At 42.0% G+C, this 20,744-nt stretch overlaps 1 protein-coding gene across 1 annotated transcript in view; it reads right to left on the minus strand.

Moving 5' to 3' along the window:
* mdn1 (midasin AAA ATPase 1) overlaps nucleotides 1–20,744 on the minus strand; it is a 97,584-nt gene that overhangs the window by 1,389 nt on the left and 75,451 nt on the right. The window contains exons 85-101 of the mRNA XM_074686008.1: nucleotides 18,825–18,960; nucleotides 16,101–16,282; nucleotides 15,885–16,016; nucleotides 15,626–15,764; nucleotides 15,208–15,515; nucleotides 14,956–15,111; nucleotides 12,120–12,221; nucleotides 11,838–12,036; nucleotides 11,151–11,324; nucleotides 10,903–11,063; nucleotides 9,020–9,109; nucleotides 8,744–8,859; nucleotides 8,486–8,660; nucleotides 5,249–5,322; nucleotides 4,979–5,093; nucleotides 2,796–2,862; nucleotides 1,775–1,917 (exon numbers count right to left, since the gene is read on the minus strand). Coding sequence (XP_074542109.1) covers nucleotides 1,775–1,917; nucleotides 2,796–2,862; nucleotides 4,979–5,093; nucleotides 5,249–5,322; nucleotides 8,486–8,660; nucleotides 8,744–8,859; nucleotides 9,020–9,109; nucleotides 10,903–11,063; nucleotides 11,151–11,324; nucleotides 11,838–12,036; nucleotides 12,120–12,221; nucleotides 14,956–15,111; nucleotides 15,208–15,515; nucleotides 15,626–15,764; nucleotides 15,885–16,016; nucleotides 16,101–16,282; nucleotides 18,825–18,960 — 2,469 coding nt within the window. The remainder of the gene's footprint in view (nucleotides 1–1,774; nucleotides 1,918–2,795; nucleotides 2,863–4,978; nucleotides 5,094–5,248; nucleotides 5,323–8,485; nucleotides 8,661–8,743; nucleotides 8,860–9,019; nucleotides 9,110–10,902; nucleotides 11,064–11,150; nucleotides 11,325–11,837; nucleotides 12,037–12,119; nucleotides 12,222–14,955; nucleotides 15,112–15,207; nucleotides 15,516–15,625; nucleotides 15,765–15,884; nucleotides 16,017–16,100; nucleotides 16,283–18,824; nucleotides 18,961–20,744) is intronic.

Below are 20,744 nucleotides of genomic sequence, written 5' to 3' on the forward strand. Positions count from 1 at the left end.
CAAGTTCAAACTGCATTGTCCTTACAATAAAACAAAAAATGTATTTACATTTGGCCTTCAAACATAACCTTAACTTATAATTTATCCATCCTCTACTTTCTTATCGTGTGGAAACTTCCTGTTTCACTTGTAATTGCACATTTTCAAATTGCAAGTAAACTATAAAACTTCGACTTTGTTAAAGATGTGGTGAGGAGGATCTGTTTTAATTTAGACAGCAGCGCCACCTTTTGGCCTGGAGTCTCGCACACACTGTCCTGAAGACGTGACTCTCAACAAGGCGTGTGTTCCTTTTTGGAAGGAAGCAAGATCAGATCTTTTTAAACAACCTTTCTTTGATCTGGACAACTTCTTACCCTGCACAACGCAACGAAGTAAGGTATTTATCAACAGTTATGTAGTGCTGTTGTTTGAAACGTGGCAACAAGGAAACTTTGTACTGTAGTTCAGTAGCCGGCTCTTCTGTCCTACTCACAGCCCTGTGCTCTAAGACGTGTCTGTAATGTGTAATGTTAGTGAATCCTGGTTATGTCCTGCCAGTCATCTACCAATCAGAGCTAACGTAACCTCACTCTTTATTTTATTGATAGACTCTCAAGTTTGAACAGACCACTGCAGAATAACTGCTGACTGTGGGTTGGAATCAACATTAGCACAAACAGTTTAGCTCCTGTGTTAGCCTTTAACTCATGCTCTATCTCTCTCCTGTTTCTCTTTCTTCTGCTCTTCTGTCCTTTTTCTGTCGGACAGTTAGGCTCCAGTGTCCACCATCACTACAAAATTAATCACAGAAATCATTTTCAGTAGAGAAAAACACAGATCTCTCTCCTCAATACTAAACTTCATCAACCTGCGTGGTGTTGTCATAGAGACTTGGACACATCCAACAGGAAGCTACAAAGATGCTATGAAGTAGCATTTTGAAATAACCTGCACTGGCGCCAATAATCTTATTTTAAAGTGTGGATTACTATCATTCATTTTGAGGAGAGACTTTTTCACAATCACTTTTAAACTCCTGGATGAGAACTAGAGCATTATTTAGTGGTGTTTTTGTGTGAAAGTAACACGCTGAAAATTCTCCAAATAAAGCGTGAATGCAGACAGATATCAGACTTTTTTAGTGGGAGTCCGTTTATTTGTGTTTTTGGTCAGTAAAATATGGCCCCGTCTGAGTGCAGAGGAAACCGGCTGACGAGCAGGGAGGGGGTGTTTGGTGCGAGCGCTCTGGGCTTCTGCTGCACAAAAACACTGCTGTAGGGGTAATTTCTGCCCTGAAGCTTGTGATAGGACCCAACTTGTTCCATCCCGGAGTATCACTTTAAGCTAACAGGCTAACTGCCACACTAATAGCTCCATAGTCATTGATTCTGTTTAGACCCAACACCAGAGTCTCTGCACCAAAGTCAGACCAGCAAGTGCATGTGGGTTGGAATCAACATTAGCACAAACAGATCAGAAAAACACAGATCTCTCTTCTCACTGCTAAACTTCATCAGCCAAAGTGGTGTTGTCATAGAGACTGTGACGTGCTGTAAATCCATTCGATCCTCCCTGACCTGATCTGGAAGCTAAAAGATATCATTTAGAAACAACCTTTTTTTGGTTTGATAACCTCATCTTAAAGTGTGTTTTGTGATCAGGTATATTTAAAGGAGGGAGACTTTTTCAAGGTTACTTAGGAAGTCCCCAAGGTCCCTTGAAGCAAATTTGTTCATGGTTCATTTGAGTCTGGATATCTCCCATTCTTGAGCTGATATTCACGTTTACTTACCCGTGAGTTGGGGTTGTCCAGCACCACAAAGATTACGAACACATTAGCGCTGCGTGCAGCTCGGACAGCAGCCATCACACGCTCCTTTCCCTCCAGGAACAAACCTCTCCCGTCGGACACGATGAGGAGCAGCTGAGCCGTCTCTGTGGACGAGATCAGGGCATATGCATTTATACATTAACGTGCAGCTGTGTTATAGTCAAGAACTGCAATTAAACTGTTTTAGATGTGTTTTACGAGCACATGAACACATCCACACCGTTTGCATGACGTGAACATCCCCCATTTACTTGTAGCTATACCAGCAGCCACAGATATTTCACTTGCAGGCTGGCAGGTGAAAAATTAATGTGTTCGTGTGCATGCAGGAAAGTTTAGAAGTCTTGTGCCTATATTTATTTCATTTTTTTAATAATTATACTTAAGCAGAGATCAGTGCTTGATGATGAACATGGGCATGTTTATGAGTTAGAATGTTCTCATTTAGTAAATTTTCTCATGGGCTGAATAAAGGATTATCTCATCTTCATCTAGAGACAGCTTTAGGTTGGTAGTATAAATCTTCATGTTGATGAATCAAATGTGCAGGATAAAAAAATGCACATAAAACCACAGTAAAACAAATGTAAGAAAGTGTAAGATGTTTTATTTCAAGATATTGAAAGACAAAATGGCACCTGAATTTCTTGTAAAGAGTAAAATATATGTACCAGCGAGTTAAAAAAATGTATTGTGAAGTTTCCTATATCAAGACATTGTTATCATTTTTTCAATTTACCTGCCAAGAAAATTTTTCTCACCCAATCTGCATTTTTTAAGAAATTTTAGTTTTTTTAGATTTTGTCTCTTTGATGTCTTGAAATAAGATATTTTTCTGGACTGGTCAGGTAAGCATGTCTCACATTAAGTCTAACAACAATCTTTGACTAATTTGACACATAACAGCTTGTGTTGCTATGAGATCAGCTCTCAGGCTCTCCACTGACTGTGCTGCTTCTTCCAGACACAGGTGAGTCTTTACCTGAGTTCAGAGATCCAGGAACCTGCTGTCGAGCTGCTACAAACATTTTAGTCGACGTTTCCAAAAACTGCAGAGGGGAGAAATGAAGAGAGAGTCGAGAGGTGAAGATAGACTCTGATGTGTTCAGTGTCTCAATGTTAAACTGAGGCTACGAGGTAAAAACTGAACCTAGGTATATTTTATCAATCTTAGATCAAAACATTAGCAAAAAAAATATATAAAATGAGGGTTTCTGATTGCAATGTTCTTTGGGAGTGCTTAACAGAAGCACAGACCTCTCTGTCGTTAAGCCTGTTGAATCATGCTACAAAAAGGCAGTGAAAATTTTAGACTACAGACCTTTTTCTCACCATCATTGCCGAATACTTGACAAATATAATCTATTAAATTTCTCAAATTTTAAATTCTTTAAACCATCCTGCTTAATTTTCAAAGTTTTACACCATTTGGCAGAAATCCGTCTGTGGTCCCACACAACAAACATTTAAGAAACAGCTAAAACTGTGGCTGAGAGAAATGCAGTCATGTGAGTATGTGTGAACAAGCAGAGCGTAGTGGCTGAGAGGGAATGTATGCCTGAATGAGGGACCCCAGGTAGGCAGGAGCCATTCTTGTCAATGTTTTTTAAGCCATAAGAAGAGCTTTGAATTTGATTCGAGCTGCTACTGGAAGCCAGTGGAGCGAGATTAACAGCTGGATGACGTGTGCTGTTTTGGGCTGGTTAAAGACTAGACGTGCTGCTGCATGCTGGATCATCTGCAGAGGTTTAAATGTACACGCAGGAAGGCCTGCTAGGAGGGACTTGCAGTAGTCGATGCGTGATACCACAAGGGCCTGTACTAGTACTACTGCGTGGCCTGTTGTGTCAGGTATGGTCTGATCCTTCTGATGTTATAGAGGGCATATCCACAAGACCGTGAAATTGAAGCCACATAAACCTTAAAGGTCAGCTGGTCATCAATCATGACACCCAGATACAAATTTTTTAATACAAACTAAGGTTACATGAAAAACTGAGTAGGCATAAAGCCTCTGTTTTTAAGTAGGTTTAAAAATGCTTTTATTAGAAAGACAATGAAACAAAATTTTTACTTTTCGTTAGCTAGAGGCTAACAACAGACTCTCCTGTCAGGTGGATGTAGGGAACTGCTCATACACACAGTCAGCTAACATGACTCACCGCTGATTAATATCAGTATGGGTGTGTTAGTAAAACTTTATTGATGCCATTATCCATTCTGCTTTTTGATCCAATTCTTCATCAATTCCTCCTGGAGTAGGCTGTACAGGTTTTCTGTGTCAACAGCATTTTTGGGGGTTTGAGGGAAAATTAATCTGAAATTAGTCAATGGATCTGGATACCTCTGGACATAAATAGATAAAAATAGGTATAAACCTTTGCAAACAGCTTAAGGTCCTGCCACTCTGCCGCAATATCAAGAACCGACAAGGGAATAATGAAGGATAAAGGCTGATGATGTTGATGGATCGAACCATTTCCAATCCATTCTTAACAGGAACCAGTCAGCAATACCCATCCCTACTGAGTACGGGTCCTTCAAAGTGAGTATGGTTGCACACTGTATCCTTTATGATGATCACGGATTCTTCTGGGTTGGTTAAAAATGGGCCGTTTAGATTTAATTTTGTCCCTACAGGTACCACGTAGTATCTTAACATGATTTACAGCTCAAAAAAAAATCCTATTTTCCTCACACTGGTGTTTTAAAAAACCCTTATTTCAGCTTCTGTCAGAGACACTTTGGTTTAGCTGCTGTCTCTTTAAGGGTCCCCGCTCTACAAACCCCCTCTTCTTTTTGATTTGCCAGCCCTCTGGAGGCCTGTTGAGGGTGGAGCTATGATTAGACCTTGGTGTTTGAGGCCAACCCTTCAACATGTCATGAACCAGTCAGGAGATCTTCATGTGACAACATCATCATTTCAGCAAGTGTACAAATAATGGATAATTTGTATAAACGTTTTTTTTACTCACACTTGTATTCTCTTCTGATAAAGTAAAAAATTGAACAGTTTCAAGATAAGAACTGAAACATCTCAAACATCGAGGTCTTCCTTCCTTGCTTCATTTTTCTCTAGGAACATCTAGATGTCTCAGAATATTAAAAACTAACAAAAGTTTTCACAAACTTAAGAACAAAAGTTTCTCTAAAGTAAATCCTTACCTGAGCTATTCTCGTCTTCTTCTGCTGGAACTGACAGAGTCGAAGTATCCGGGCCCCCGACTCGTCGTTGAACTGCTGCTGGAACGGGTGCAGCAGCTGAACCTGCTCGCCAAAACTGGACACGAGCAGAAACTCAGAGTTAGACTCTCAGTAAGATTAGAGAGAAGGATGTGATGAAGTGTGAGGTCTATGTGTTTGTCTTCTACCTTCATCAACACCATTCTTTGTGTTTCTTTGTATTTGTATATCACAGCGTTCGCACACACTCACCTGCACACAGACACCTGTCCCACCTCCAGCAGAGTGAGAGCGTTGATGATCACTGACAGAGATTCAAACGCCAGCTGAAACCAAACAGACAACATCAGTTTAGTTTGTTCATACCGATGGAAGAGTTCTGGTTTTTCTGTTGTTCTGTTCTGTTGATGTTCTTTTTACACCAACCCTGAGTCTGAAATGACTCGTCTTCTTCTGTGACAAGAAGGTCAACAAGGTCTCTCTCTGATGGGACACTTTCTGAAACACAGACCAACTCTGAACGTGCCTATCTGAAGCTGTTGGTGACAAGAAGCAGGAACTTCTGGTCGATATAAGAGAGTTTTATTTGTTCAGCCAACAACACATAAAAAAGGAGCTCAAGGTTTGTTTCAGCTCAGATTTCTTCATGTTTTTCTCGGAATGACTTTAATCACAGCATCTTTACTCATCTCCAGCTGAACACAGATTAAGGTCTACAGTCTGAGGCCAATCAAAAAGCCCTGAGGTAAAGAAAACATCCGGCCTTTCAGAAAAATCCAGAAACAAAAAGGTCTCAGAGGCCTTAAAGGGATAGTTCAGTTTTTTTGAAGTGGGGTTGTATGAGCTCTACGTGACCCCTAAGGACATTAGATACAGTAGAAAGTTGTCTCCTCTCCCTCAGTAAGACTGTAATCGCTAGTGACGAGGAAATAGGCGCTAACAGGGCTAACTGGACATCAAGATAGAGTCAGAAATACTCAGTGACCGTGGTTGTCTCCTCTGTTTTCCAGTGGGGAACCTTCAGGGACTTCTAGGCCTTCAGAGAAGGCCTTAAAAAATCTGGACCAAAAAAATATAGGTTACGTATCATATATCTATATAAATATATATAATTTCTCATTTAGTTGAATAAAATACATTTAATAAATCATGTAAGTTTTGAAATTAAGTGTACTGCAAAGTTCACTTCAGTAATGAAAGGGTTACTGTCTTGAAACATGTTATCTCTATCGAAGCCCGGTTTGCTGGCTTGTTAAGTGGTTAGGACTTCACGAAGGCCAGGCTGTTTTGGTTTGGAGAGAGACAGGAAAATTGACCAATCACGATTTGATTTTTTGGGGGGCGGGACAAAAACAGAAGAGCATAGGCCTTCGTGAAGTCCGAACAGTGGGCAGAGTGGTGAGAGCGGTGAAAGATATGGCAGATGACGAGAGCGAAGTTGTGGCTAGCTTGTTAGCATTTTTTCAGCGCGTGCGAGTAAAAAATTCATCTGGTCGCGCTCGTGCGAGTGGATATGTCTAAATACTTCATCTATCACGGGCACTGTGTAAGACATTGTGGATTGAATTCTCCCTCTCTTCCACTGGATCAGTCAGTAGAGTTCAGGTGGAGCTAGCTCCACCTGAACTCTCCCCTGTTCTAAAGAGAGAGCGCTGTTGCGTACACACGCAGCGTGTATGCGCATCACGCACCGAAGACAGACAGAACAATGACACACGTTTCACTATTTCAGAGTCAGCCTTCTCACTATATGATTAACGCTGCTCTAAACTCTCCTGATTGAAGAGGATGCTACGTTAGAGCAGAGCTAGGTTAGTTGAACTCACGACATGTCATGTGAACACTATAACAGAGAGATAGAAAACAGCTAAGGCGCTGGTCAACTCTTCCTCAACAAGTGCAGCAGAGTTATCTGTCTCTGTCTCTGAGGTCTCCTGCAGCGTCTTTGGATCAAACCAGCTAAGAGAGAGGGGGTGGATAGTTTCTGAGTTTTCGATATAACGCCCAAGTACGGGACTTGATTCACTTTCAAAAAATATTTGCGATCACAGAAGCATACTTAAAGTTGGGGAACAATCAGGAGAAATCACAAGCCAGTAAAACAGCCAGAGAAGGGGTTTAAAAAACGGGAGACTCCCTCCATATTCAGGAGTGTTGGCAGCCTGCCAGTACTCTCGATGGGTAAAAGTAACGAGTTTATGTATGACACAGATTGACAAAGATAAAAACTAAAGACATTTTCTTCATCATTTTAGGTTATTTTAGTAAGTTTTGTAAACTCACTGAATAATGTTAGTCATTGTTTTATGTAAAGCCTCTTTTTTATATTTATTTTATCTATTCAATGAAAATGATTTTTGTTAACTACTTTTTTCCGTGATGATTTCTTTTCTGGGCTGTGAGGGCTGAGGTGAAGGCCCAGCTGTAGTACTCACGGTTCGCCACTGCTGTATTCCTTTCAGTCATATCTGTAGCAGCTCTTCTTCTGTGTGCTCCGGTTCATACAGGTATCCTTTTGGTTCCAAAGTGAATGGAACTTCATTGTCACTGTCATAGTCACTCATTTTGAATTTCCTATGCTGCCTCACAATCCTTAGAGTACAAACAAAAGAATTACAATACTTGATCAAACTTACATGAGGCTACAACCGACGCCCGAAGCATAGCTTGTTTACATTCCCTACAGCTGAGAGAATGAGGGGGGAAGGAGCGCAGTAGCGCTGCGCGGAAGGATACATGACCAGTTAGTTAAGGTCCAGATAAATGTTTATATTTCCGAAGACTTAATGCACTTAAAAAATATTTTATGTAGCGTACTCTTAAACTGTGGTTTTACTTTTTGATTTTAGTTCTTGTAGGCAGAGAAAATAGCCTTTGAATCTGGTACCGTCTGTCCCTGTTAGCGCCTATTTCCTCGTCACCAGCGATTACAGTCTGTGTCTTACTGAGGGAGAGGAGACAACTTTCTACTGTATCTAATGTCCTTAGTGGTCACATAGAGCTCATACAACCCCACTTCAAAAAAACGGAACTATCCCTTTAAGGCCCACCAAATGAACAGAAGCCATCAAGTCAAAAGGAGTTCAAAGGCTCACATTGTCTGTTTCATTCTGACTTTCAGGTCAGAATCAGCTCCTTTTTTTTAAAGATCAAAAGATTAAAGAAAACTTCAACGTTTTTCTCAAACTTTTGAATTGAAGCAACATCTGTCTGCCCCTCCAAAGAGCACTACTTTCTCATCTGGCCTTGGGTAGAAGGGCGGTTTATCTTGACCATTTCTCTGACATCAGGGCTCGATTGACTGTCTTCTTTGACAAGTTGACATTATTTCACTTGCATCCAAGTGAAATAATTTCAGCATCCAAAATAAAAGTAGGATGTTTGGGAAAGCTGTGCCAAAAATGCATTGACCTGTAAAAAAACCTTTCACAGGAGGCTCCTCAGTTTGGCCTCAGCTGTATATGAGGTCATGTGACCAGGCTCTGGTACCTGTTTGGAGTGGTTGTCCACCATGCTGGAGGAGTCGTCCACAGCCAGACAGATCTGGTACTCCCTCTTGCTGGGTTTGGTCCTCCTCATCCAGATCTTGTCTTTACGAAACTGACTGGCGATGTAGGGGATCACCTTCCTCATGTTTAGACGCTTCCCTGTGCGGTAATCTCCCCTGAGGAGGAAGAGTCGTGTGTGTTAGTGTGTGATACACCATTTGAACAAGTCTTCAAAAACACAGAGTGTGTGTGAACTGACTTCAGTTTGGCTGCCTGTGTGGGCTCCAGAATGAGGCGGAGCTGCTCACACAGCTGCTGGGACAGAGCCGAGGTCAGACTCTGGTACTGATGCCACATGGTGGCTGCTGTGCTCTCCTGGAACACACAGAGAAAACACATCAGAACACAAACAAACCATACGGATAAATATCAATTTCATCAAGAGACAACAACAGATTTTAACATATTTGAGCAGAGCTCACTATGAATCAACGCCACAGTGTTGAACAGAGGAAACCTCTCAGGTAGACCTCACCTCCTCCTGAGTTCCTGGAGCCAGTTTGTGCCAGGCCTCCAGCTGCAGCTCCATCTCCCTCCTCATCTCCTCGGGGTCTCTCTCTTCTTTCTAGAAACAGACAGAAGGACAGAACCAGCTCTGAGATCTGACTTTGACACCTCAATGCAACATTGAGACTGACAGTCTGAGAGGACGAGATGATGATGATGAGCATCTACAGCTGGTTCAGAACGCTGCCGCTCGGGTACCGACTTGGACTGGGAGGAGAGAGCGCATCTCTCCAGTGTTAGCGTCTCTACACCGGTTACCTATAAAATCTAGAAAAGAGTTTAAAATTCTTCTTCTGACTTACAAAGCTCTTCATGGCATTGGGCCATCCTACCTTACAGAGCTCATTGATCCGTCTTATCCGCCAAGGTCACTGTGTTCTCAGCACCAGGTCTGCTCATACCTAGGGTCTCTAAGAGTAGTCTGGGAGGTCGAGCCTTTAGTTATCAGGCTCCTCTTCTCTGGAATAACTTACTGGTTGAGGTCTTGGGGGTAGACACGGTCTCAACCTTTAAGAGTAGACTTGAAACTTTCCTTTTTGATTAAGCTTACAGTTAGAGCTGGATCAGGTCTGAACCAGGTCTTAGTTCTGCTGCTATAGGTTTAGACCGCTGGGGGGAACTGACACACAGGGCTCCTGTTTCCCTCTCCGTCAGTCTAACTTTTAATCTTGATGTCCCCTTTATAGTTTTTGACTATATGTCTCCCTGGGAGGCTCTGAGTTTGTCTTGAAGGTTCCTTTGACCTGCTGCTGTGGACCTACAGTTTCCCCATAACCATCACTACACCCCCAAAATGCAGACTGTGTCTGTCTCTCTCTGTCTGTATCTCCATCTGTAGCTGTGTTACCATTAACCTAAATGTCATGCTAAAAAAATAATATGGAAAAACCTCTAAAATTTCAATAAAAAGTCTTTATGCTCTCATGAGGTGGTTTTTCAGAAGTTTTGATATTGAATGTGAACACCTTTTTCACAAAAACATGTCACGTAGTCATAACAACACACCTCCCTAACCTCCTCGTACATGTCCACGTCCACACAAACAGGCTCTGACGTTCATTTTGTAACAGTTTTGCTGTTATTTCTGTGTTCAGAGCAGATGTTGGTGTTTCTGAGTGTCAGTGAAGGCATCATGACGGCTGTGAGCGGGTCAGAATGCAGCAGGAGGGAGAGGCAGAGGTGTGTGTGTAAGATAGAGTGTATGTGAGCTGGAGATGATGATTTTCATTCAGTATTTCGTTCCTGTCTGTTTTGAGTTGGTGTGATCATGGCTGACAGTGACCAGTGAATAAAAACACAAATGTGTTCACCAATCAGCATCGTCATCAGCATCTGGAAGCTTCTGCAAAATTACGGGACAAGATTTTACTTAAGTTGTGCACAATTCTGGTCATAATGGAAACACCAGAAAGGCTCAAGTGTACCTAATTCAAACTTCAGAAATATTGCTTTGATTTTGTGAAAAAGTGTGATGGAGATGCAGCTTGTGTCTCTCTCTCTGGCTTCATCCCTCTCTCTTTTTGCCTCTGTCTACATTTCTCTTTCTCTCTGTCTCTAAACCTACACAGTCTCCTCAGATGTGTGTCTAACATGAGTCTGGTTCTGTCCGAGGTTTCTGCCTGTTAAAGGGAAGTTTTTCCTTGCTATTTTAACTTGTTTAATGTCTTCTTATTAAAATCTTATTAACATTAACGGGTCTAGACCTGTTAATGTTTGGCGAAAGTGTCTGGAAATGATGTTTCTTATGATTTGGCGATACATAAATAAAAATTGACTGTATGATGATTATGAGTGAGAGAGACAGTCTTGGAGGAAAACAGGTGTGTTCTTTAAATCATAAAGCTTTTCGACCTGCATGGAGTCCAGCAGCAGCAGCTCAGGAACGGTGTGGATCGTTGACTCTGTGCTCCTCTCTTCTCTTTCTTCTTCTCTGGTGTTTAATCGGTCCTTCCACTTCTCCTCGTCCTCTCCTTCAGCCTGAGTCTGCACCTCCATCTCCCCACTGTCTGCTCCTTCAAACACAAACACATGCATTGGTAAAATCTGTTTATTGAGGCTTATTAAAGCTCAAACAGGCAGAAAAAGAAGGAGTGTGTTACCTGTTTTGGAGGCCTTGCTAGAGTCCAGTTGCTCAGGCTTCAGCTCCTGGACCTCAGCAGCCTGAAGGTCCTCCTGGTTCTCTGTTTCCATGGCTACATCCTCCTCTTCATTCTGGTCCTCGTCTTGGCTCTGCTGAGGCCCGGCTTCTTTCTGTTGGTCTGCGCTGGCGACATCTGCACAGAAAAAAGTAAATGTGACACAAAAATGAGTGAAAAGCTGTTGTAGGAAAGTTGGGAAGCCTGTTGCTGCCAGCAAAGATCACCCAAAACACTGTTTATCAGAATAAGTAAGAACGGTTGTAACTTTGATAATTAACACTTCAAAATAATCATATTTGTGAGTTCAAAAAACAAAATGATCTCAAATAAATTTCTAAGTCTTAAAAAAAAGAAAAATATAAAAAATAAAAGTCACTTATTTTAATTTAAAGGAAGAGAAGCTCTTTGAATAAGAAAAAATGCTTTAATTAAATCCACACATTAAATTAAAAGTCATGGCTGGTAGTTTCAGAGGAAAAGAAGAGCTTTAAGATCTTGACTTTCGACTTTCATTTCATTGTTGTAAAATAGTCCAAACAAAGTTTCTGACTCTCCATGAGGATTTTCATTTGATGGATCTGTGTGTTTTTTTGTCATTCGTTAGAGTTATGGGCTCTCTGTGTTGTGTTTGTGGTTGAGGTGACTGACCGTATGTCTGCGTGTCGTACGTCGTCTCCCCCTGTTTGATGTGCTCGTACAGATCTGACTCCTGCTGAGCGTCGCTCTGCCTGCTGTCCTCAGAGCAATCCTTGCTGCTCTCCACGGTTCTCAGACGTTTGTTCACTCTCTCGTTGTAATCCCCTGTGGATCGCTCGTTATCAGCCTGACCAGGTTTCCTCTTGAAGCTCTGAAACAGTTTGATAAGATGACTTGAAGTAACAGAGACAGACACTCAGCCGTGCAGATTCAGCAGTGTGTGGGTTTGCAGACCTGAGTTTTGTCCTGAGTCTGTCTCTGTGAGGCCATCCTCGCAGTCAGCTTTGACTGGTGGCCTTCTGATTGGCTGGCATCTGCAGCTCCACTGCCGTGCTCCTGAGAAACACAGGAACAGAAACAAAGAGTTCATCAGAGGAAGAGTTAAGACACGATACAGAGACAGTTGTGATGAGACCTGTGAGCCTGAAAGATTCATAACCCCTGTTTCCTCCGTGCAGCTGTGCTGATCCACTGACATAAAAAGTAAAGACCTCAAACAGATGATTCTTTTTGTATGTATGTCATAAAGCCATGCTGTATTGGGACCAATACTGTTCCTACTTTTTTATGTCTATGAATTACTCAGATAGAAAATAGTAAAAAAAAGGACGTCCGCTTGCTTGGCTCTTAGTGCGGTCTCCACAAAAACTGCTCCCCCTGGTGGCTGGCTGCAGTATAGATTAAAAAGTCCGGCTTTCCAGCCAGCCCGGATGGCCTGTGGTCAAACTTAAAAAAATTAAGACTCCTCGTAGAAATGTTTCTCAAGTCTGATTATTGTGGTGATTTGAAGATATCATTTGGCTGTCTTGTATTCAAGTCCTCTTTTTTCTGAAAATGTTCTTTTTCATTAGTTATACAAGGTTAAAAACAAGGCTTTACGTAACGTTTAACAATGATTGACAGCTGCCATTCTTGTGTATTTTTTTCGAGGATTGTAAAATATGTTGAGAGGTAGAGTCAAGAAGTGATTAGACTCTCCAAAGAAAAAAAAATATATATATTTTTGTCACCCAGCTCCACTCAGATTCTCCCAGAATCCCTCACAGTCTCTACTGCGCAGGCTCTGGCCGCAAATGCTATCAATGGCGGCACCTGTGACGGAGGAATTTTGGCTTCAAAACCGTACAATGATAAATGGCAGAGCCACGCTGTCCACTCTATATACAGTCTATGATTCCTCATGGTAGTGGTAAGAATGTGTCATAATACGTTGTGTCCATGACGAAACTACAGACTTCTTAAGGAAAATATGGAACTAAGCTCTGAATCCACAGTGTCATTAACCTTTTTTTAGGGCGCAAGCCCGACTGTAAGGTAGACAAAGGCTCTGTTGAAACCTAAGTGGTTATTATTTGTTTCATCCGCACCTTTAGCCCTTAATTGCATTCCTTTAATTTCAGATAAATGCGAACACACCAAGCCACAAAATCCAGTCATGGCAAAATATCCATGGATCAAGTGTTTTTGTTCCAATATGTGCTCCACAGCACCCCCTAGCTGAGAAAAACACAGCCCCTTCAGCTGCTTCTGGCTACATGCCTGATTTGTTTTTTAATTTTTTCAGGTGTAACTATCATTCCAAGACTCACAAAAATGTTTCTTTTTAACACTGTAAAATCTGAACAGGAAGTTTGGAAATCTGAGTCAAATATCAGATTTTGACAATTTAAAGGTAGGGTCTACAGGAATTTTCTTGTGACTTTTCAGTGAACAAAACATTCAAATCGGGCTCCTCCACCTTGGAGAACAATACATGTGTAAATGGCACAAGTGGCAACCTCCAGTCTGAGAATATGAGACAATGCTGAAGTGCTAAAATCTGCTGTTTCTCGAGTGCCCCCTTGAGGCTGGCTCCGGAAGTAGCGGAAATCACATACACACCAAGCCAAAAAAGCCGTTTTTGAAGCAGAAATTAACCTATTTACAGCCTGGTTCAAAAAACATCTCCTGTCTGAGTCGCTAATTTTACTACCAGCTCCCACGGTACGGGGGGTGAATTTTTTTCTAACTCGGCCGTTCAGAGGATATTAAGATCACGAGCTCCCTCAATAAGAGGCACAGCTGAGGGTCATGTGACGGCCGGCGCCCTATGGATGTAGGCGAGGCCCTTGCCACTACCAATATGGCCGCTATAGCCAATGTGTTTCATTTTCTGTTTCAGAAACAGACGGGTGACATCGGCGAGACTAAGTCCATGTTTTATACGATCTATGAAATGGCACCACTATTGCACATTGCTGTGATTGGCTGAAGTAACCTCACTTATGGTGCGTCCCATTTGTACTCAGAACAGGGAGGTTGGGAGTGGGAATGATGTCATCTCCGAGTTCAGCGTTCCAGTTGCCGAGTCAGAAAAAACTTATCATAACAGAAGTATTTCTGTATATAAACATTGAATAATACTATGCATACAGCTGATTAATTACGAAAAACACAATTCAGAAATTCTAAAATAAAAAGAGTAGAACAGGAGCTTAATTACTGTTGACCCCTGAAATCAGATTTTCCTACTGGGAACTCGGGGGTGGTGTGGGTACTCTGACTTACAAGGTGGAAATTCCGGTCTTAAAGGGGCGTTCCCACTTGGAATTCAGAAATTCCAACTTCTGAGTGCAAATGGAACGCAGCAATACTGTCAGCTCAGAAACGTCCCCAGGCAGAGGAGGGGGTTTAGGCAGACACAGACACTGACACACACATGTATAGAGGCTTATATTCCTGTAAAAGTTGGCATTCTACTTTTTAGAATTCTGCAGACTCTACCTTTAAAGGGTTTGTATTTGCATGAACTTTTCCCACATATTTTTTTCTGGATCACCTTTAAATTTGACTTGTTCTCCTGTCACTGGCCTGATTTGCATAATCTAACCAAGACTTGGTTGAAACCCAGACCAACAACTGGCCACAGGAAGCATTTAGTTCCTCAAAGAGGAGCCCAAACTGGCTGAAACCACCTTATTCTGCTTTATTAGAAGAGCAGGAGGAGGCCCACTCCCTGTCATGTGGCTCCTCTCTGTGTCTCTCAGGAAGCAGGTATCAAACGTCACACAGCTGAGGTGTGACTGTGTACCTCTTTGGCCTGGTCCCTCTCTGAAGCCTCTCCTGCCAGCTCCACGGCCGTTTCACTCTGAACGTTCTCCTCTCCAGTCTGACCGTCTGCGTCGTGCTCCTTCCTCTCAGCTGACTCTGGCTGCTCCTCATCCTCACCTGCTCCATCGTCTTCCTCCTGTAAGCATCACAAACCCACAGAGTGTCACCAAAGACAAACGCACGCATGTGTGTGTGTGTGTGGATCAAACAGGAACTTTGGGCACACACTCACCTTTGGTTTCTCTCCTTTCTCATTAGGAAGAGTGTGTTCTTCATCCCTTCCTGCCTCCTGTCCTTTCTCCTTCTCCTCCTCTTCATCTTTCTCAGCAGGCTCTTCTTCACCCTCCACTCTCTCTCCTCCTCCTTCCTCCTCCTCCTCTTCAGTCTTTGGCTCCTCCTGGGAGTTCTCCTCTCCTGGTTGGTCCTTCTGTTCTTCCTCCATCTGCTCTGCTCCATCCTCCTCCTCACCTCCCTCCCTCTGTTCGTCCTCCTTCTCATCCAGAGATTTTGTCTTCTCGTCGATGTCGAAGGGATTCTCCTCTGAGGAAAAGCAGATCAGAGGCGTGTCTCATGTTATTTTGACCGTCTGCTGTTACCTGCAGGATAACTCACGTTGTTAGTTTACTGTGTTGTTCAGAAAGAGCTCTCACCATCACCCTCCTCCTCTCCATCATCTCCTGCCTCCTCCTGGTCCAGGTTCAGATCCTCAGGCAGATCCATGGCTTCAGGATCCGGTCTCTTGTCCTGCTGACCGTGGTAAGGGTCCACCTCGTTCTCATCAAACTCCCTCTGAGAAACATCAGAGACAGATCAGAGTCAGAGGAGGATCTTTGAAGTGTTGAAATGTTCTGTGACTGACGGTAAATTAAAGATGCTGCTGTTTGGTTTCTGCATCCCTTCACTCCTCACCTCGTCTCCCTGCTCGTGGATTTTCTCCTTCTCCTCCTCGTCCATCTGTTCGTCTCCGTCCTGGTTTTTCTTGTCTTTGTTTGGATCGGCAGCGTCCAGGTTATCGTCTTTAGCCACCAGCTCTGATTCCCCCTGAGAGAGACAGACAGGAAGTCAGAGCACACAGAGGACAGCTGACGTCTGACTGCTCTGAATAAACTGCTCTCAGGTGTTTACCTGGTCCATGCCCTGTCCAGACTCCTCCTCTTTGTCACTCCCCTCATCATCATCATCATCATCATCTTCATCATCCCCCCACATCCTCTCATCCAGAGTTTCTGTTTGTCCTTCACCCAGGTCACCCATCTTCTTATCCAGCTCGTCTTCGTCTTCTTTAGACGAATCATCATCATCTTCACCTGTGAATGATTCAAAGAAGGAAAATGATTTTAATTTAGTTTAGTTGTTTATTGTTTCATGGGCAGTCCCCTTTAATTCACTACACAGTAAAAGAGGCAGCTTTAGCCTTTTAAGGCTAATTTCCTGCTGCAGTCCACGGCCAGTTGCCAAATCGGCAGCCTAAAATATAAATATTACGTTGTAAAAAGCTATAAAATACAAAAGAAAATACATAAAATGTATGGTTATAACAGGCCTAGAACAAAAGAAAAAGACATACAACGTATCGCACAAAATTGACACAAAAACACACGCAGACAAAGCTCATCAAAGCAATTCATGCATTAAAGACGAGACTGAGACAACAAGTGGAGTATTTATGTATGTCTCTGATGGTGTTGGACAATGAATTCCAGTTTTTTATTGCTCTGACAGAAAATGACTGCTGACCAAAAGTGCTTTTTCTAAATGAGATGAGGTCACCTTCTGTGGTGCTCCTAGGGATCTGACTGCTTTCATAGTATTATGAAGAATTTTGTAGACCAGGCAGATGATTTTGTATATTTGATAACAACTTCCCAGCTCAATAATTGACGGTAGGGATGGGCGATATAGCCTCAAAACTATATCACAATATTTGAAGGACATTTGCGGTAACAGTATTTATGACAATAAAGGGAAAAAAATGAACAACTTTAGGGGTTGCTGCTTCTGAATAACATTTTTATTGCACACACAGCTTGGAAGCCACTTTTCAAATCATGTACTACTGCACGAGCTTGAAATGTAAACATAGTAATTAGGTCAGATCCAGGGGAAATCTGACGTTTTGGAGGAGGAAAAGTTCATCTTGTAGGTGAAAAACTTCATAATTCTATACGGCACAACACATTCTTTCTATAAGGACACCAACAGAAAGGAGAAGGCATGGACTGAAGGAGCTGAAGTTTAGTGAGGGCCAGATGAGTTTAATATGCGAATTAATTACCATGAAAGTACATTGTAATGGGTTGGATTCTTGCAGGAACATGTAGCCTAGTTCTGTGTGATCTCCGGTATCCAGCTGCTATGGGCGCTGCCCTGTGCTGTGCTGCGCTCCAGAGACGCATCCAGTATGAATTGGCACGCGGCAAAAATCCGTGGAACTGGGCTGCGCGTCACTCACGCTTTATTTGTGAATTAGGGGTAATAAAGATAAAGGGCGTTAGAATGTTCGGCTCGACCATGTGTCCGTTGTAGAGGCAAACAGCTTCACTAAAGATAACGTAGCTTTCACGTCCTCCTCACGTGTCTTCATCGCCTGGTTGTATTCCGCCGTGTGTTTCATCTTGAAGGTCCTTTCTTTGCAAAAATCACTTTATTAAGTCTTTTACTTAAATCTGTGGGTCTTAAGCTTTTCTCCCAGCCCACAAAATTCGATATTTAATGACAAAACCTGTACGTAGTAGTGCTTGTGAATATAAAATCCTGAGCTGTTTGGAATTTCCAGGGTTTGCCGACGTCAGCGATTCCCTTTTTTGAATAATAAGGAGCAAGTCTGACCTGATTGGTCCACCGAAACAAATATCCCCGAACCTCCTCCCCGCCCACTCCTCTCCCCGCTGCTGAAGAGAAATCTCTCCAGCAGCGGGGAGGGGAGTGTGGCTGTTTTTGGCTGTAAACAACCACATAATTCCATGCACAGTCTAGGAAGAAGACAAGACCAGAGCCTGGCTAATCTAAAAAGATTCTGAAATCGGGTTGTATCTAACACATAAGGAGAATCTTCACAGATCATCTTCTCTTAAATCTTAAGCACACTTTAACAACAAGATTTGAAAATACTGACCAACACACACTACAGGATTTCACCAAGATTATTTGACCAGAGAGAGTGATGCACCACATGTGCTCAGTTGTTTGATCTGAGGTTTTTAGCGCACTGGTGGGACAGGAGGAGAAAGAAGCAGAGCTGTCTGCAGCGGTGCCTTTCATTCATTACGCGAACGCGGAGGGACAAAGGCGAAACTGTTGCTGTATCAGCCAATAATGGCATGATCTCACACCAATCACTGATAAAACAACAGTTTGCTACTGTATGAAAATGGCGTGGTTATGTGTTATTTTTAAAGGCATTATTGAACTGGCTCGAGTGGGCCAGTGGAGCACGCAGTCAGCTGACCCGGAGCCTTTCAGTTGCACTTTGAGCCTGTGTTTGTTGTCCGGTCTCTGGTGCTTTTTCTAATTGTCTGTTGTCATCCTCAGTGAGAATGAATGTTGTAATCATCCAGATAAATATCAAACATGTTTGAAAATTATCGGGGCGGCTTCGACAAGTCTGTGAGACGATCGTGGGGCTAAAGATTCATCTGTCAACAGCTCACACTAGAAGATAATCTTGGCCGAACATCAGGGCTGATTTTAGTCCCAGACCAGATTTCTTCCCTGATAGTGGGGAGGACCGAATCTGGGTTAAATCGGGGCGAGAATCCTGTAGTGTGAGCCAGGCCTTACAGCCAGTCTGAACTCTGTCCACTGGAGAGGTAAAAAGCTATGAGACAGACAACATGAACTGATGGTCACCTGGTTCCTTTTCATCCCCGTCATGCATCTGCCCGTCAAAGTCCTCCGACATCTCGATGGCGTTGTCCTCCGCTTTGATGTTTGCTTTCTCCTGCTGCTCCTCTTTCTCCTGACCTTCCTGGAACGAGTCCTCCACCTGCAAGAGGAGCAGCACAGAACCAAACCAGGACCATTAACGATCCATTATGGACGTAACTATAACAATCTGAGTGATACATCTGATACACTGAACTTTTAATCAGGAGCCTAAAACCCTCTGGACCAAAAGTGTCTCTCTTTGATATTTAAAGTCACAATCAGATTCTACAAAACCCCAGAGACTCTAAACAGGTGATGCTTTTTTAAGCCAAATTAAGTCCTTCTCACATCAGTAACTAAATAACAAATAAAAATGAAGGTTTTATAGCCAGGATATTTTCAATTCTCAGAGATCAGCAGCTCCAGGTGTAATCTGTTTGTTTCAACAACATCCAGAGGATTTTTTTTGCCTCTGAGAAGATCTGGCTCTGATTTGATTTCCAATCATTTGGGGAGATTAGAGAACTTAGAATTATAGAATTATATTTTGGCTCTAACCTGGATTTCATTCATAAAAAGGCAACAAGTAAAAAGATACGAGCAACTAAAAGCATGCTAAACTGATCGCCAGAACTAAGCCAGTTAAAGCTACTGAAGAATGTTTTTTTAAAGAGGCTGCTTAAAACACATTTGTTACACTGCAAAAACGGCAATCTAAGCTTTTATTTTTAGCAACCATAGTCTTATTAGACCTGATATGGGACACATTCAGCTGACAAGTCAAGAAAAATGTAAGACACAGAGGAAGAAAAATGTACATGCTTTCTTGAAATATGAAAAATGTCTTGATACAAGAAACTGAAAAAGAAAATGTTTCAGTTTTCTGGATTATTTTACTCTTCACAAGAAATCCAGGGGTAATTTTTGTCTTTTAAAATCTTGGAAAAAAAAACTTTAACTGGATTAGTCACGTGAAAAAAAAAAAAAAAAAAAAAAAAAAAAAAAAATATATATATATATATATATATATATATATATATATATATATATATATATATATATATATATATATATATATAAAAACTTTTCCAATTAATTATTTTTTTAGTAAGACTAGATGGAGATGCTTCAGGTATGAAGAAAGCACTCAGCAACAGATTTTACCGCGTCCTTTGAAATCGTTTCACTCACACTCACGTCTGTGTTTCTGCATCCTTTGCTTTTCAATGGGGCACGGGGCGGAGAACCAGATGCAGCCACAGGCATGTTTACTTCTGATTTCCTGTGACTTTCTCTCACACAATTAATGCTCAACTGCATGTTGAATTTAGGGAGAGTGGTGCTGTGTTCCAGGCAAACTGAAAATACGGGACAAATTGCATCCCGTATTGATTTCAATCGGGACGCAACGTTTAAGTGCGAAATACTTGAGAATTCCGTATTTTACAGGACGGGTGGCAATCCTAGTTGGAATAAACATAAGCACAGACAGTTTAACCCATATTTTAGCCTTTAGCATGGCTCCAGTGTCCACCATCACTACAACATTAATCACAGAAATTGTTTTCAGCACAGAAAAACACAGATCTCTTATTTTTTCTTCCAAACTTAATCAGCCGGCGTGGTGTTGTCATAGAGACCTAGACATGCTGTAAATCCATCAATGCTCGACCAGATCAAGAAGCTAAGAAGTAGCATTTCAAAATAACTTGTAACCAGTAATATTAGTGCTGATAATCTCATTTTAAAGTGTGGATTATGATCAGGCATATATGGAGGAGGGAGACTTTTTATAAGATCACTTAGAAACTCCTCACAGCCCCTTTAAATGTCAAAATATCAACCTCCTCCACCATTCATCTTTCACATCAGTCTCCAAACTCCAGAAAAGTCACTAGTTAT

This window comes from Halichoeres trimaculatus, unplaced genomic scaffold, assembly GCF_033239565.1.
Source record: "Halichoeres trimaculatus isolate MK-OKI-2021-1 unplaced genomic scaffold, fHalTri1.1 fHalTri1_scaffold_13, whole genome shotgun sequence".
Classification (NCBI taxonomy): Eukaryota; Metazoa; Chordata; class Actinopteri; order Labriformes; family Labridae; genus Halichoeres; species Halichoeres trimaculatus.